Raw genomic sequence first — 18,489 nt, 5'->3', positions numbered from 1 at the left:
AGCAAAAGAAACTACCATCAGAGTGAACAGGCAACCTACAGAATGAGAGAAAATTTTTACAATCTACCCATCTGACAAAGGTTCAATAATTTTTAAGAGAGTAAAGGGATCCTGAGATTAAAAAGTTTGAAAACCACTAGTCTAAGCTATACTTTTCATATGTGATGACACCAGCTAAGAATTCATATCTAGTTTATATACAATCCAGATCGTGTTTTCTTTTTTTCCTGTGTGTGTGTGTGTTTTTTTTTTGTAGCATTACCATTGTCGTTTGGTTTCTTCGTATTTGTCCAGAAATGTCCATAAGACGTCTTTGCTGGTCCTCAATCTTGATGCTCCCAGATGTGCACATTGCGTACCTGGGAGGAGGCACTAACCATGGGTCCTACTCACCTGGAGCAGAATAGAGGAGCCTATGTAGAGTAAAGACAAATTGCCATTGTCTTTTCTATCTGGCCAACTCCTTCATGTGGAGAGATGGACAGCTAAGCTGAAGACATGGCAGTTAGTATATTGCCATGAATGATTCAGGCTGAATGATTCTACATGAAGCCTTTCTTATCTAAAGACATAATTAGAATTTAGAAAAGTGATTATGAGTTTCTGATGAAGAATATTGTCATCATGGAATATTAAATGGTCAATAAAATGTTAATTATGAAAAATGAAAAGTGCATGCTAAGATTTCAAGTAGGGAAGGTAGAATACTCAGTGGTATTGCAGTCTGTCAACAAAAACTTGTGACTATTTCTTAGAAAAAAACATTGTGCTAGACACTGGGATATGGTGGTGAACAATTGACACAGTCTATGAGTATAGATATAAAATTGTTTGAGCATGTTGTGTCAAATTTGAAGGTCAAAAGTGAAAATGAAAATAGATGATTGGGAAAGCTGGTTCAAACCTCTCACATTTTTTCAAATTAGTGTGTTTTGTTGATAATATTTTAATTTCAGTGTTCGGGGACCAGGCTAGAGATGGGAGTGAAATTCATGCAATTCAGCAATCTCGACCCCTGCCTCATCAGAAGAGCATGGCCCACATGGAGGAGAAGCAAAAGGAAGGGAGCTGGTTCTTGCTGCTCCCAGCTTAGTGTCCTTGTCTAATCCCAAAGCTCCTGCTTTACTGTTTTCCTTGTTTACTCAGTTCCTTGACCCAAACCAACCCAGTCTCAGTCTCACTTGTGGCCCTATGAGGTCCCTCCTAAAGAGACCTACATGGGGTAAACAAGCTTTTTCTTTGGATCTTTATTTCTGCCATTGCCACCTACTGAGGATTCTACAAGGGATCTATTTGTTTCAAATGTGTCACTTTTTTAAGGCCTCCCGGAGACAGGACTAAGGGGCAAAGTTTGCTAGGCTGAAAAAGACAGGAGAAAGACCTGACTGAAATATTCCTCGGTATATCCTACAAATACCCCTTTTAAAGGCATGGAAACCACATATCCCACATAATACGCCTGGGGAATTTGTAGCCAGCTATGTTTTCAGAGGATGTGGGAGGTAGAGTTTTTATAATATGGTTATTTATAAATATTCCAGAAATGCCAGACATTGGTAGGGTGACCTGGTTTATAGAATTGGAAAAGGGCCATGTTGAAACCTAGAATTCTTTTCTTTTTTCTACAGTTAAATGAATAAAAGTTCCAAAAATTCAATTCAATACTGAGCAGGAATTTTGATGTAGCTTGTATTGACAAGAGTGGTTTTTGGAATTCATAAAAATATAATCTTAAAATGGAATTTGATGACCATATTATTTGATATCATATATATATATAGATGGGAAGAAAAAGGTTTTGGGGCATACAATCAATTGCTCAATATGCAGACTTGTTTAACTAATAATTGTCAGCAAGAAATTTACCTCAAGGAGGAAGAACTATACAGCTATAGATCCTTAGGAAAGGCCTATAGTAGTAAAATTGAAGTTGATCAGCATTTTCCAAATTGTGTTTCCCTTTATATCATACCAGAATATGTTCAAGTGCCATCGCAAAAGAGTTCTATGGTCAAATAAGTTTGAGAAACACCATATCCTATATTTCCCCAATGGAGTATCCATATTTGTTAAAAGATTTTAAAAAGCCCTCAATGAAGGAACCTATTTAACTTTGTTTAACCCAACTTTACTCATTTCTTGGTAGAAGTCTTGTGTCATGGAAATACTATTAACATCTTATGCTATGTAGCTGTCATACTGCATATATCAATTGCATATATCAATGCAATTGATAGAAATTACATTGATTTTTTTTTTTTTTTTTTTTGAGATGGGGTCTTCTCTGTTTCCCCAGCTAGAGTGCAGTGGTGCAATCATAGCTCACTATAACCTGGACTCCTGAGCTCAAGTGATCCTCCCACCTCAGCTTCTCGATTAGCTGAGACTACAGGCACTGCCACCATGCTTGTCTAATTTTTTATTTGTTGTAGAGACAGGGTCTCACTATGTTGCCCAGCTGGTATCAAACTCCTGATCTCAAATGATCCTTCCACCTTGGCCTCCCAAAGTGCTGGGATTACAAGCCTGAGACGCTGTGCCTCGCCATACATTGATTTTTTTGATGGAGAGATTTGGCTAATCTGAGCTGCTTGTGTCTCTGAGGAAGACTGAGGTGAATGTTGGCATGTGTCAGTAAGGAATTCTCATTGTCTTTCACGTTAGGTCAAGTCTTTCGTGTGGACAAAAGGACAGCCAGGCTGGGAATATGACTATTAGCTGGAGGAATTCTGTGTGCAAAAGTCACAGTTATCTATTTCATCCTTCCTTCTAGACCTCAGATGGATTGTGGTTACTGCATCCATCAATACTGTTTTTTTAGTTTTTTGTTTGTTTCAGAAAAGGCATTTAAAAATTGGTAATAGCAGCCTACTATATCTGCGGGGTTGCCTCACACGTTAACAGGGAACACCAGCCTATTTGTGGCATTGGTAAAGGAAGCATGTCAGCATGTGCTGTTTTTCACAGTGAGATGAAATGATTATCCCCCAACCCCCAAACAAACCCCTCCTTAGGAAAACAAACACTTGCAAGTTTATTTTATAAAATCTGTGTTGAACTTATATAAATATATTGTGACAGCAACTGTCATACTGCATATATCAAGAAAGTGCTTTGAAACTTTATGCAAATACATGGGTGATATATACACTACTGTACACCCCAAAGACTACCCATGTGTTCTTGGTGCCAAGGAAAATACAAATGTTCTCCTAACTTTTCAGAGGAAAAGTCACCACAGCTCTGTACCTTTCACAGCCCCGTTCTCTTGGCCAGTGAAATATACTTTGACTGGCTAAACCCAGACAGTGGGGTGGGGACGAAGGTGCCAGAGGTTCATTTTTAATTGATAACACTTACAGAGCAAGCACTGTGCTCGACACTTTAAGCACACCGTTGCATATAATTTTCACAACAGCTTTGTGAGGAAATAGCATTGTTTAGAGATAAAATAACCAAGACTCCAATTAAATAAATTGCCCAAGGTCACTCTTTTATTATTCTATGGAGCTGCCTGGCATTTAAAATTAATTTGACCATATATGTATATAATAGCTAACATTTATTGAGCATTTATTATATGCCAGGCATTGAATTAAAAGCTTTACCTCCATTGTCCTATTCTTTGCATGAACTCTATGACACTGAATAATATTGTTTTTCCCAATTTACAAATGAAAAAATTGAAGCTTAGGAGAAGTTAATTAACTTTGGTGCAAAGTAGCAAGGAATAGAACTGGGAATCTGAAGGAGCTCTTAACCCTGGGAGTTTGTTCCCTTAAGCATATGTGTTTCCAGCTTTCCTCCTTGATTTAGAATCTGGAACTATTTCCTGGTTTGTATTGAGTTTAAGGCACAGATCTTCTCGTGTCATCAAGAACTAGGTTTTCCATAACATTTTAAAGTCATTATTTTTCCTCAAAGTTTTGATTTATCACCCATTATCTGGAGTATGGTATAAGTTCTGCATGCATGGATATTGTTATTTCTACAAATTGAATGATAGAGAAGATTTGGAGTCTTCAAGAGTATTTTAATGCAGACACCTCATATCTAAGTATTGGACGAAAGAAATGTCCTCTTTACACAGATTTGTAGCTTTTTGCCCATACCATTGGGCTACATTGGTAGCTGTGTACCCTTTGGAGTTCGGAATGTTTGAGAAGAGAATCCTTTAATATTTTTACCATGAACAATTTTGTGTCAAACACTGCTCCTTTCATTCCCAAGTTTTAAGAATGCTTCTGCTTTTTAAAGTAAAATTCATCAGACCCTCCAAGAAATATTAATGTTGAACACTTTGCTCTAGTGGTTGCCTGTTTCCCTACCATGGCATGTTTTATTAGTGTTGGAGTGAGAACAACCGTTTTCCAGCAGGATTGATTCTAGAGAGTGGGCCACTTTTCATTTCACGGTTAGAGACTGGGAGGATTTGGGAAAGAGGGAACAAGAATTAATCCTCAAGGCTACCACAGGCCAAACCAGGTCAAAGGCTCAGTAGATCATACTCTTTGTCCTAGACCACTGGAAACACTTTCCTAAAACAAAAACACTAAATGGTCATTGTATATGGAAGTCCACACAATGCATTTTAGGCAAAGTAGCATATTTTCTACCTTAAGAATTTTTGGAAGGGGGATGGAGACCTTTTGTTTTAGAGTTTCATTCACAGAGTCCATAAACACTTACCAGGTAGTCACTTATAACACATAAGCATTTAATACACTATCTAAATATTAAGAGAAATACTTCAACTGAAAGGGCAACATCCATAATCCAGACTTGGGAATGTACAGGACATTCTTCACATCAGAAATATGTTCAACCACTCGGAGCTAGCAATGTTCTGATCATGAGTTGATTATGCACATTGAGTTACTTGTTTATATCAGTTCTCTGAACTTGGAAACCACATGTAGTATCAATGGATGAGGCTCTTTATAAATAATATAGACCAACCTAAGAAGTGATTTTCTGGCTTTCCTGGTTAAAAAAAAAAAAAAAAAAAAGCTAAGCGTTCAGCCTTCAGTATGTAAGTTTTCACGTAATCTGCCTGTTTTTAAGACATTACCATCAACTTTAAGTTAGGCCGGTAGAATAAAATGATCTTTCTGAACTGCTATGTCCCTGAACTCTGGACATTTGCCCCAAGAATATTCTCCTTCAATACTGGTCTTTGAAGAGAGCCCTAGGCATGTTCCGAGGGACTTGCCCCCTGGCCATTGACCACAGAAGCCCTGACATCTCTTTTAAGTAGATTGAACATTCCTGGATTTATAATCAAAGATGGCATTCCACTTGTCTTCCATTAGATTCACAGGAACCACAGAGATTGTCTTTGGTTTTTAGTGCAACAGTTAGGGTGCTTCTGACAAGCCCTTAAACTTCTATCCTTCTAGTTACGGTCTTTAAAAAAAAACTCCTGAACTGCTGTCCTTTTCTGTATCATTATCTGAAATAAGGTACTAACTAAGAATGTTCAGGTAGAATTTTCTTCTATCTAACTGGTTTAGACTTGTGTTTCTCCATCCTTCTTGAGAAAGACCTTTGGGGTTAAGCATTTTGTCACTGTTGCAGAGCTGCTATCCACTCAGACCTTACCCATGATCATAAGCCTTCCATCCAGCCATGGCCTCGCTGAGGTGCTGCTCTCTTCTGGCCTCTCAGCGTGTTCTGGCCAAGATTATAAGATCATGCTTCTGAACCTGGCCTAATGTTATTCCAGAAGAACTTCAATTTAATATAACTTATTGGCCAAGCCCTTCTTCCCGTCTGGCCAATACATGAATCAATTTGTCAGAGAATATGCCTTGTGGATTTGTGCTATACTGCCAAATGCTGAGCATTGCTGACATTGATCATCTTTCGGTAGGAAGATGGAGAGTCTTCCTAGAAAGTCAGAGTATATGATAGAGGAAATACCACTTTCCTGAGCTGGAAAAGATTCTATCTTCTGCCATGTCTGTCTGCTGTTGTTCCCTCTGTTTGGCATTGCTGCCATTTTTCCAAGCACTTTGGTTCTCAGCCTGGCATGGCTACTACTTCCACCAGCTTTGCACATTTCAACTAGTATCCTGGAGGCCTCAGATGACAAAGCAGTGTAGAAGTCTCCACTCAAGTGGCATGGGCCAACATCACTTTCCTTTTTATGTGCTTTACTCAATTATAGGACACCTAAATCAGTAGGGTCTATACTTGAATCTCACAAAGATTTTAGTTAAACAATTCTTTTGTGTTTTTACTTTCACTATTCTTTCTCCTCTAGGACAATACAGGCGTCTGTGGTACTGAACTTGGGAGGATGTGAGTGACAGATGCCAAGTTATATTGGTGATAGCATGTTCCTTCTGTCAGGCTCAGTCAGTAGGTGATTCTCTTGTTGTTCATTTCTTCCTCCCTTAGGGTGGATTTTCTCTCAGGAGAAGCCAACAGGTGAACCTCTTCCTTTCACTGGACCTGCCCAAACATGTCAGAACACTAGCTTTGGCTCATGCTGGGACCCCCCACCACAGCTGGTGCCAACAGACTATACACTTATTTTTCTTTGATCATATTTGGCCTGGATTAGGATCGTCCCGAGAGCTTGCCAAGATTGGGTTTCAGCCTGTCTCAAAACACAAACTTAAAATTGGTTGACAAGACCAATACCTGGGAGCATCATGAGTTTGAATGAATAGTGCCAGAAACTTCTAGTCTCTCTGCACAGTGTTCCTTGATGGAGGCCACGGAGTGTTTATTATAGAACATCATGACATTGTACTTACAACATTTTGGATTTTGTTAAAATTTTAGGAAATTGCCACCTGATACACATTAGAGAACTGCACATAGCAATGGATACCAAATAGATATTCTGGATTTTTCATTTAAAGACCACAATGTCTGACATATAGAAACTCAAATATTTATTGAAAGGGTGAGCAAAAAGGATGCCGTGACTTCAATTGCTATTTAGAAATTAAAATGAAGTTTAAATGTAGTCTTATTTTTTCGTAGTGTGTTCAGGCATACTAAGAAAAACCTCGAAGACTTCTAAGTATAATTTTGTCAACACAGTGAGAGAGATTCAGGTATATCTTAATTAAGAGTCATTCATGTCAAGATAACAGATATTTTTTGTACCTCAAGAAACCTCAATGGAGCACAAACATTTCTGAGTTATTTTCAACTTTAACTGACAACCCAACAAGTAGGCGTTTCACTGAAAACCAAACACTTCTGATGTTACTCTGGCCTCACTGTGTGGCTAGGCACAGTGGAAGACAGAAGAAATATTAATGAACATGGCTTCTGCTCTCTGTGAACTTTCAACCTAGTTTGGGACAAACGATAAACCCATATGAAGCATTGTGGGAACAAAATGAAACCATATAAACTATTTTAGGTAGCCAGAACTTAAAGGCAAACAGAAAGGTTTAGGAAAACAGTTCATTGGTGATGTCTTGTGTTTCTGAATCTGCAGTTCAGTATTTCTAGAAGTCTTGAGCAGTCAAAGGCCTCCCTTTGGTTTCCTCCTTAGTGCCTATCCAAAGTTGTTGTGATGTAGACAGCCTGGGGAACATGAAAAATGCCCTTTCTCCTGCATAATGGTGTTATTTCCTTCCTTTTAGGAATGGCTCATAACTCTTAGGAGGTGTGAGTTCTAAATGATTGTTCTTTTCATCTTCCTGGAAGCAGGCCAGGCTGTAGATAAAGCGTTTGATGTGTCAGCAGTAGGCTTGTAACAGCTTTGACTACTTCTATGATGATGAAAGGTTGAACTTTGATAAAAATGGCAAGAAAAGGAAAAGGGCTCATTTTCTTCCTTTCACTTTTTTTTTGTTTGTTTTGTTTCTGGTCAGCAGTTGAGAAACGTCCTACCAGGGTGGTCTGCGAGGTCTACAGGAATCTGAAATGTTAGGAGGTGTTTCCCTGTAGATTTACTTGTTTATTTATTGATCATTTCAGAGAGGGAACACCCAGGCTCAGAGGCATGGCAGGAGCTGGCTGTCAGAGCCCTTATCAGCAGGCCCCGCCTCTCCTCCAGTCTCAGCTCAGCCCTGGAAGGGGAAAGACCTTGCTGGGGGCAGTTTACTGGGTCCAGCTGTCATTCAGCACCTGCTTCCACACACCACACAATCCAGGGCTGCAAATCTACTCAGACTCCCAGAGCTTTGCCTCTCCTGTCGGTTCCCAGGGCATTTGTTCAGAGATCTGATCTAAGCTTGTAGGGTGGCCTCATCTTCCTGATTCTAAAATAGACAAAGAGGAAAGTAAAATATGTGTGGACACCCAGAACCAGTTGGAATTTGCCTCAAACAATATCGCAGTCTTTCATTAGTGATTTGTTGTGTCTGCCTGAGTGGAAAGCTTGAGTTGGCGGAAGGAGAAGAATTTCTAAATTTTCTTTTTCAAAGAAAAAATAAAAGAAAACAAACACATGAACAAACAAACAAGGAAACCTGCCCTTCAGCTGAGTGACAGGAAGAGCTAAGATCAAGAACTCCAAGGCGAAGATGAGGCCAATTTTACCTTTAAAAATGAGACTTAAGCAAATACAATAACCAAATCCCCTTTTTAAATGGAATTTAGTGGCCGGACAGTGTGGCTCACACCTGTAATTGTTGTGCTTTAGGAGGCTGAGGCAGAAAGCTTGCTTGAGGCTGAGAGTTTGAGGTCACAGTGACCTATGATTGCGCCACTGCACTCCAGCCTGGGTGACAGAGAGATGTTGTCTCTTAAAAACAAACAAACAAAAAAGGAATTAGTGGAACTATGGTAAAGACATTTCCGTCATGTATTTATTTAATAATCTAATATTTACTTTATGAAATTATGATCTTTGGCTCTGCCCCTATATGCAGTTGAAGTTTAATGCCGTCTGCATAGCCAGGCTGGACCTGCTCACTCGTGCAAATGTTGAAAGAAGGCATCTAGCTGTGCTATCCACAGGCTGAGGCCTCCCAGTGCCTGCTCTGTAACCCCTCCACTGAGACCAGTTGAGGCATTTTTTTTCTATAAGAATCTTGAGATATAGCGAACATGTTTAAATTCTTTGGGAGTCATCTAGCTGACCGTGAGAGGACACTGATGTCCCTACAGGGCTCTATAGCATGGGCCAGAGGGTGCCTGGCCAAGTCCCACAGCTTAGTGGGACTTAAGAGCAGTGCCTGCTTGGTAACCCCTCCACTGAGACCAGTTGAGGCATTTTTCTATAAGAATCTTGAAAGACAGCGAACATGATTAAACTCTTTGGAAGTCATCTAGCTGACCATGAGAGGACATTGATGTCCCTACAGGGCTCTCTATAGCATGGGCTAGAGGGTGCCTGGCCAAGTCCCATGGCTTAGTGGGAACTTCATCTTAAAGGGTTGGTGCTGGCCAGCAAGACTGGCATAGCGTCCCTGAAAAGACCTGTTGGCAGCAAGGACAGTTTTCTTACTTCATTAACACCCAAAGTTGCTCCTGAAGCTGTCCATCAGCGCTTATAATTTGCCTATGACAAAAGTAGAGGGCGAATAAGATGAAAACATTGGATTGTCTGGTTTGAATTTCATCTTCTAACTAGGCATGGATGCAGGAAGAAGAACAAATACGTGGATGCGAACTCACTCAGATCGCAAGCCGTATGACCAGGATTTAAATCCAGCTTGTTGGCTATCTTTTCCTTTTGGAAAATATTAGCTGTTTTGGTGAGGTGTGTTGTAGTCACATTAGGCCTAAAATATGATATATGGGACTACACAGAGAAATTAAATGTCATTTATTTAATAATAATTAGGGTAGTCAGAATAATGCATCCCCTGGCCCCAAGATGTCCATGTCCTAATCTCCAAAACCTGTGAAGGTGACCTTACATGGCACAAAAGACTTTGCAGATGGGATTAAGTTAAGGACCTTGTGATGGAGAGGTGACCCTGGATTCTTTGGGTGGGCTGCCCACTTACAATAGTCCTTCTAAAAGGGCAGCAGGAGGGTCAGAGTCAGAGAAGATGTGATGACGAGCAGAGAGTGCAGTCAGAGGGAGGTCTGAAGGTGCTTCACTGATGGCTTTGAAGGTGGAGGAGGGGGCCATCAGCTATGGAAGGCAGGCTGCCTCTGGAAGCTGGAGAAGGCAAGGAAACAGATTCTTCTCTAGAGCCTCCAGAAGGAATGCAGCCTGCTGACACCTGGATTTTAGCCCCATGAAACTGATTCCAGACTTCTGACTGTAAGAAAATAAGTGTGTGTTGTTTTAAGCCACTCCATTTGTAATTTGTTATAGCAGCAATAGAAAACTTAAGAAAATAATATAAACAATAATAACAGTGATGCAATTAGACTTAGAAACATTAATTGGTGTGCAAAATAAAAGGAATTTGTTTCAGGCTTGGTTCTCAAGACAGGGCATTAGTTCATAGTTCTCTTAACAGGTCGTGAAGTACAAAAGGGTTTTGTTTTTCTCAGCCCCGTGGACCCTTTCTCAGGGGTCTTTGTTTGCTATTTTTTATGGGACAAAATAAGTGTCTTCGTCGAGCTTTGCTGACATGTCCTTGAATATCTATGTGTAGAATCAGAGTTGAGTTTTATTTCATCACTTGGATACCAAAACTCATATGAAGCCATATGTCCAGGTTTTGGGGGTCAGAAAACTTCCAAGATCCTCACAGATTTTTATGATAAAACCTGCATTGGTTTCAGCACAGACTCCTTGGAGAAGCACAATTCTACCCTGTCAGCTCTGATCACAGCTCTGTCTCCACCCACACTGTTTCTCGCTGACCTCTTCCTTCACAAGCCTGAAGAAAAGTGGCTTCCAGCCACCAGAGAAGTGAATTGAGGCCTGTTCTTCTCTCACTGAGAACTGCTCCACTTGAAAAATGGGCTTCATCCTTCAGAACACTTGTCTTGAGCACATGTTAGAAGCTATGATGTGTGCTAGCTGCTGGGGGAATGAATAAGATAAATAAGCTTTAAGTCTTACTTACTGGAAGTTCATGCCAGTGAAGCATTTGGCAAAGCACAGTGCCTTGGACAGAGGCATTGAATTCATCCAGGAAAGTTACTAAAAATGCACGTTCCTGGACTGTGGTTTGAGGAATCATTGGCCTAGTACTCTAGTTCTCAACTGGAGGTGGCTGTGTTTCCCAGGGGACATTTGACAATGTCTGGAGACATGTTTGGTTGTCACAATCAGAGGATGAAGGGTGTCACTGCCATCTAGCAGGCAGAGGCCAGGGATGCTGCTGTACATCCTACAATGCATAGAACAGCCTCTGAAGCAAAGAATCACCTGACCCTAAATGTTAGGAGTGTGAAGGTTGAGGAACTCTAATCTAGTGGGTAAGACACACACACACACACAAAAAAAAAATTATACCACTGTGGTGTATACATACCCAGATGTATCCCACTATAGTGTGTGTATGTGTATATGTATATGTGTATGTATATGTATATGTATATGTATATGTATATGTGTGTGTATCTGTATAGACACCTCTGTTAATGTATTTAAAGTATTATATGCTCTGGGGCAGTAAGTGCACTGCCTTCTAGCTTTGTCTGAGAAATCTAGGGTGGGCTGAAAGCTGAGTTCCCACACTTGGCAGCTCATCAGGGCCACATCTTGTATCAGTCAAGGTCCCATCAAGAGGCATAAACCGTACCAGTTATTTGAAAATAGAGGATTAAATATAAAGAACTATTAACTAGGTAACTGAATGGCAAAAAGATAATTCTAAATTATCGTGGAGATACCACCTGCTAGATGAAACCACCACCTCTAGGGTTGGGGAACAATGGAATGAGAGTAGAATTATTAAAACTTAGAGGAGGGGCTGTGTGGAGCTGAGATTCAGACTTCTGAGGAGGGGGTGCCAGCTGGCTGGAGTAGGATGTTGAGATGAAGCTGGTTTTACTTGCATGAAATGTTGGAAAATCTCTAAACTGGGATCAGTTGCTGATGTGGGAAGGAAGTGCTGCTGCCTGGTGAAGCAGCATTAATGGGACAAGAGGCCAAGGGAAACAAACAGAAGGAACCAGTCCCTTGTCTGGTGCCCCTGCAGGCAGAGCCTATCTTGGACTAAGCTAGCAAAGCAGAAATGTGGCATGCAGAGCCTCAGCTTCAGCACCAGAAGGCAGAGTGTGAATGAGGATGTGTGGGTTTGGAGTCCAGAGACAATAGCTTAGTGACTGAGACATAGTTGCAGCTTTAATAGAATACAGGTGCCTGGGTTCTGCATCAGAATCTTGGACACAAAGACCTCAATATTTTTTTTTTTTTTTGCAAGAGTTCTATGGGTGATTCTGACCCACTGCCTAGATTGAGCACCCTGAATAGAATGAGGAGCCTCTAAAGGTTTTAAAGCATGGAAATAGCCCATTATTATTTGTAGATTCAAAAGCAAATTCTTTCAACTGAGTGGAGGAGGTGAGTAAAGGGCCTGTGTTGGTGGATTATAAATTAGCTATGGGGATGGTGAACACTTTATCTTCTTCCCCAAGGAAGAAGATAAAGTCCCAAACTTACAGATTTCCATATTAGGGGCATCTTGTTTAAGATGTAAAAGAGAGAGAGAAGGAAAGAGGGAGGTGGGGGGAGAAGACAACATGAAAGGAAAAAGCCCTGGAAGCAAAAGACAGATACATAATGTGGATTTTATCTAAGTAAATAACAAAAACGTGGACAATATATTTTATCTAAACCATTTTGATAAAAAGCAGACATAAAGCTACAACCAGGGAAGACATCTACCAGGGAAGACACAAGAGATGTCTAGAAGGAGAGAAAGTTCTGGCCATCACTTTGATTATACTTCACACTCCAGCTGAGAAATTGTGCTGTGGTGTTTGGAAGGAAAGGCTCTATTAGATGGAAATAAGTCAACTTGGATGTTAGAACAAAATTTACATTTCAACCCTGCCACTTACTTGTTGGGTGGCAGATTTTCTAAGCAATTTCCTTAAGGCTTAGAGACTCATTCTCTATTGTAGGGGTGACAATAGCTTGCCCACAGGGTCTTCTGGAGACTTACGAAAAGTACCTAAGCACAGTATCTGGCACAACCCAGGCCTGTCACTCACTACCTATTGGAGGTGTCCTCTCTCCCCTTGTCTACTCTGCTACTGTCCCCTCAATCTGCCACCTCATCTGCTGTCCCTTTTCTGCTTTGATTTGTAGATTAGACTATTCTTTGCAGACCAAGAACAGGGAAAACCAAATCCAAAAATCTTTACTCCTGGAAGTTAAGTGTCATGCTCTGGAAACTTAGCATGATATAGTTCTAGGCCAAAGTAAGGCATGGCTAAGGACATTCATGTTTTTTGGTGAAGTTTTTTGACCAAATATGTATTTCAGAGTGGTTGCTTTGCTCACATACCAGCTTTTCACCACTGACTGATATGATGTAAGATTATGAACCACACTTAAATCCTTTGCACTCAAGATATATTTCTCTCCTACACCGCCCCCTCCAGCTTTTCTCTCTTTTCTTCCCACTTCCATCTCAGAAGCAACTCTAGAGAAAAAACAGAGAACTCTATTTTTTTTTTCCAAAGAATTGGGCATAGGAAAAATTGCTCTAGAATGTGGAAGAGTGTAGCTGATTCATTGTAATGGGTTAGCACTGCACTACTCTGCTCCCAGCCTCTCGTTACGGAGCCAGGCTCTGCTCCTGGTTGGGAGATGAGTGCCACATCACATGCTACAAGATGGTTTTCAGCCCCCAAGTCTCACTGGGTACTCAGCTGTTGGAGAAGCATCCTGCGTGCGCATTGCTGTTGTTTTATCGTCTTGAACTCATCACCATATTCAGGAAGATACGTTTTTATTATGCAAGAAAAATGCTGCTCTAGGGTAAACTTTTACACAAAGCAATTGTGTTCCTAATGGAACCATCTAAAACAAAAATAAAGGGGCAGAAAATAGGCTTGGCATAGGTTTCAGATCTTTCTTTTAAAAAAATCGCTAATTTTTGAGAGAAGCACTTGGATATGCAATTTGAACAAATGACCATCTCTAAAGAACAAACTTACCTTTCTAAGAAGAGGCAGATGATGAAAATTATAACACACAAGTACAATGAAAGTTCCTAGCATTTCTTTTCTTGCTGACCAGGTAAGAATACAGTCATTTGTCCTTATGTATTTTAACCATTTAGGAATTTTCAAATATTTAACAAAATACGTGAGACATAGTTTTTAGTTATGCTTATAGGTATCCTACCAGCTTTACATGCTGAAGTTGAATGTTGCTTTTTGATATATTAACACCAACAAACAGTTAGTATCTAAAATGTACAAAACACAAGGCTAGAATGTGTAAAACCCAATAAAACACAATGGTAAGTGGATGAGACAGCCCAGAACTATGCCTGGGCTTAGTTGTCATCAGCATCCTGTAATTAAAGTGGTCTGAAATATTCAGATTCTAGAGCTCATTCTATGTGGTAGCTCTGCCTTTCATTCACTAATTTTTTTATTGAGATTTTGTTTCCTTGAGCTCATTGCTCTTCTGAAGGATAGTAGGCACAGAGGACTGGCCCCTACCCTCAAGACAGTTTAGCTTGGAAGTAAAGTCAATGTCTCCTTGCAGGATGTGCCAAAAATATGTATGTGTGTGCCCCAAATACAGGGGTATAGATGAGAGCAGAGGTATGGAGAGATGGAGGAGGTTACTAGGAACTGAAGGTTCTAGAAGGCTTCACAGGTGAGAAGAGGCTTGAAATTAACCTTGAATGAAGTAGGATTTTGATAGGGGTTAATGATGGTGGTGGGGTTGTGACAGAGGGAAAGAGGTATGTTTAACAAAGATGGAAACCATAATTTATGTTTGGGGGCCATAAAGAAACTCTCTCTTTATGCTGGAGTTGGGAGAAAAGAAGATTAGAGAAGAGATTATGGAATGTTTTGACAAAGTAGGCTAATGCGATAATAAAGAACTGATGCATCTGAATAATGTAACCAAATTTATTTCTTGCTTATTTCACAGTTCATTGCAGGGATCTGGCGGGCAGACTTCCATGTGATAACCCAGGGAACAAGACTCTTCCAATTTTTTGTAAAGTGCATGATGCCTTCTGCATTTAGCTGGCCATCTGTCTAGTAGAGAGAAAGAGTGAGAGCGTGGAGGATTGATGTAGACCTATAAGTGTTTTATATTATTTCCATCCATCTCCCATTGGCTAGCATTCAGTCATATGGGCACACCTCACTGCAAGAGAGTCTGGGAAATGTAGTATAGCTATGGCAAGAGAAAAGGGTAACCAATTTTGGTGAACACATGGTCTCTATTATATTGGCTTTTAGCTCGAGTGGGTTGAACTTTATCCTGGACGAAGTGGTAGGTCATCTTTAACCTTAGCAGGGGTGTGGCATGCTCATGGGCCATATATACTCCTTAAAGGGGATGATTTTTGTGTTATATTCACTGCTGTATCCCCAGAATATGATAGGCCTTAAACAAATGTTTGATAAAATAATGGAGTGATGGATAGATGCTGGAAAGAAGGTCTGGTCATGTTGAACCTTCCCGGATGGATTAGTGAAAGAGAGTTGAGGCAAGGAAGCCAATCAGAAAGCTTCTGTGATCATCTGATAGTACATTTACAGTTGGAATTTGTTCAGTTTTAGAAACAGAAATGTTTACTTCTGCCATTTTACTCTCTTAGCCTACAGCATAGCCACAGATTATAGTTTAATCAGAGTCCCTGCTGAGTTGAAATCTTAGAAGCAGGTTGTGAGCTGCAACTGTGTTCCTAGGAAAGGCCTGGACTTTCTTTGGAGGCATTAACTGGAATGCAGCCTCTGGACTTGGGCTTTGTCACAATACTGCAACCCAAACAAAATAAAACTTGACTAAACCAGCAAACCCAGATTGGAGTTCAAGTTACTTTAACGGACTCTTGGGAAGCACAGACTGCAGTTGTATTATGTATGCAAAATTTGCTCTTTGACCTTATTGTAAGGAAAATTACTTCAGTACACATAATCTTTTGCCAGCTTTCCAAAGCATTGGATGAGTTACTCTTTTGCAATTGTGCAATATTTTTTAAATTTCAATTTTCAAATATGCTTGAAAAATAGATGCTGATCCAACAAGAACAGAGAATATGAATGAAAAGAATGTGTTCTCTGTGCACCTACAAGAAGTCAATAGATAGGCAACCTTGTGTGGCCCGAGGGTTCAGGATTTTAGGAAGTTGCTTGCAGATGAATTTCTTTGAAATTAAAAGCTAAGGGCAGCATCTTGGGTGCTTCCTCTAGATTCAACTTTTGTGCTTCATGTCTAAGCTGGGGCTGACCCCAGGGCCTGGCCACGATTCAGGTTACACGCCCCTGAAGTCTGATGAAAGGCCTCTAACTTTAATATTATGCAGAGTTGAGTGAGGAATCTCAGAGCAGCCTGGGATTCTCGGGAGATTTGTAGTGATTCTTGTTGATTTGGAAATAATGTAAAAACAACAGCAGAGTTTTTTTGTGGTATTTTTGCATGTTCTCTATTGGTTTGGGGGAAGAATCCAACATTAAAGAGGCGTAAAAAATAACAAATATTTTAAAAGACATATAACATGCCCTCCCCTTTTCAGCCATCCCCACCAAAAAAATAAACTGTTGTAATAAAAATGGCGAGAACAGGAAGGGAAAACAGAAACAACAGGCGGCCGCAGTGTGCTGGGATGGGAACAGACAGGCCCCTAGTGGCTGAGGCTGATTCTTCTATGGCCAGAAAGGAGTGGGGAAGGTGTGAGGAAATGCATCAAATGGAATCTTTCCCTTGCGGGGTCCATGGCTTTTTAAGCTGTGAGTTTCTCATTTCCTGAGGCCTCTTGAGATATAAATTATGTGCTTAAGACAAGGAACCTGCAGGTACTAGTTTGGTTTCTAGCTCAAATCGCAGAGAAGTCAATTCATTGCAATTCCACTTGCTGAGTGATCTGTTTAACAAATTCACTGATTTTCTTAAAAGAAAAGAAAAGAAAACCTCAATTATTTTAAATTTTCATAGCAATTTCTATTGCATAGGATAGTTTTCACATCAGCTTTGCCAGTTTGTTGGATGTAATACAGCTGGAAAACCTTATTTCGGCCCCAGCTTTCTGAATATGAAGTTACAACTTAACTGGGCCTGGGGAAGCAGGCGCCTCTGGTGAGGGATAGGAGGGGAAGTCAGCAGACTGTATCCTTAGGCAGGGAAGAGGGGATGCTGAGGTTAAACCAGGGGGGCAGTGGATGTTGGAGGTATGGAGTGCTGGAGAACAGAAAGGGTCAATAATGAGAATGAGGGAGCAGGGAAAATATTCAGAGACTCCAAAACTTCTCCAAATAGGTTTCTGAGACTCTGCCAGTTCTTCTCATATCAATCTTCATAATCTTAATTAGTGGAAACAGATTTGGATACCTTGGTGAATTCAGTGAAATAGTTCTTCTGAATATGGGCTTTCGGTATATCCATGTTCAGCAGGCTGGCCACTTCATGTACTTGGAACCTCCTTGAGCCATTTTAGCAGCACCTTCTAGCTGTGGCAAACACCGAAGCCTTCCTGGAGGAAGATGTCTGCAGAACTTATAGAAAGATGTGTGTCTGGAAGATAGGAGGAAAAGTCTCAAAATGCCAAAGGGTTCCTTTGCTTGCTTGGCAGAGTGGAACTAGAAGGCCGTGACCTATTAGGATGGTCCACTCATCCTGGTTTGCATGAAACTTTCCTGGTTTTAGTACTCAAAGTTTCCAATCCCAAGCAAACAGAGACAGTTTGGTCTCCTATACCTACTGTAAAGGTGGTTTTGAGATGGAAAAAGATAAAGAAAGTGGTGGTGGGTGAGAGGAGGTGATGCTGGAATCACCTCCTCAAAGGCGGTCTTTTTGCAGCTGCAGTTTGTATGGCCTACAGGGAAGATCAAAGGACACTTGGGGAAAATCACATGGGCCTGAGCAGTCGACCCAGGGACGTAATACTAGGGAAGAGCCTTAGGTTTGTTCTAGATATCTTGGTTGTACAATCTACATGCACTTACTTTTCTAAATATGCTTTTTTTTCTCTCTCTTTTCTTAGGGAGGCAGGACACAATGTGTGAGAGAAGTCTGTCCCATTCTCTCCTGTCCCCAGCACCTTAGTCACATACCCCCAGGACAGTGCTGCCCCAAATGTTTGGGTGAGTTACTATTTCCAGGTCAAAGAACAATGTAATTTCTTCTCAAAGTTTCTGCTGGGAGTGTTTATCCATGTTATTTTGAGGTTCTCCAGTTGTCCTATTTCATGGCTTGTTAGAGACAACTACCTCTTCTAATTACAGAAGTGGAAAGTGTGTACAGGATTTGCTTCTTAACTGAGGCCTCCAGGGACGCTTCTCTCTTGTCTTCACTTGTATCTGTAACTGGGTACACCAGATGACCTGGGATAATTCTCTCTTCTGGTGAGAAAGTATTGAAGAAACTATCTTTAATAGGGCATATGTCTATTAACAGGAGCATATTTTAAAGGTATTTGAAGTAAACCCATGGAGGAATATAGACTAGTGTTACTTTCAGAG

The 18,489-nt window shown here is 40.6% G+C and overlaps 1 protein-coding gene across 2 annotated transcripts in view; it reads left to right on the top strand.

Moving 5' to 3' along the window:
• Positions 1 to 18,489, top strand: part of BMPER (BMP binding endothelial regulator) — a 245,928-nt gene that overhangs the window by 118,552 nt on the left and 108,887 nt on the right. For both annotated transcript variants that reach the window (XM_015133741.3, XM_015133740.3), the window contains exon 7: positions 18,012 to 18,111. In XM_015133741.3, the coding sequence (XP_014989227.2) occupies positions 18,012 to 18,111 (100 nt within the window). The remainder of the gene's footprint in view (positions 1 to 18,011; positions 18,112 to 18,489) is intronic.

Source organism: Macaca mulatta, chromosome 3 (genome assembly GCF_049350105.2).
Source record: "Macaca mulatta isolate MMU2019108-1 chromosome 3, T2T-MMU8v2.0, whole genome shotgun sequence".
In the NCBI taxonomy this organism is placed as follows: Eukaryota; Metazoa; Chordata; class Mammalia; order Primates; family Cercopithecidae; genus Macaca; species Macaca mulatta.
The sequence above is the reverse complement of the archived record's forward strand: the minus strand, read 5'-3'. Positions and strand labels throughout refer to the sequence as shown.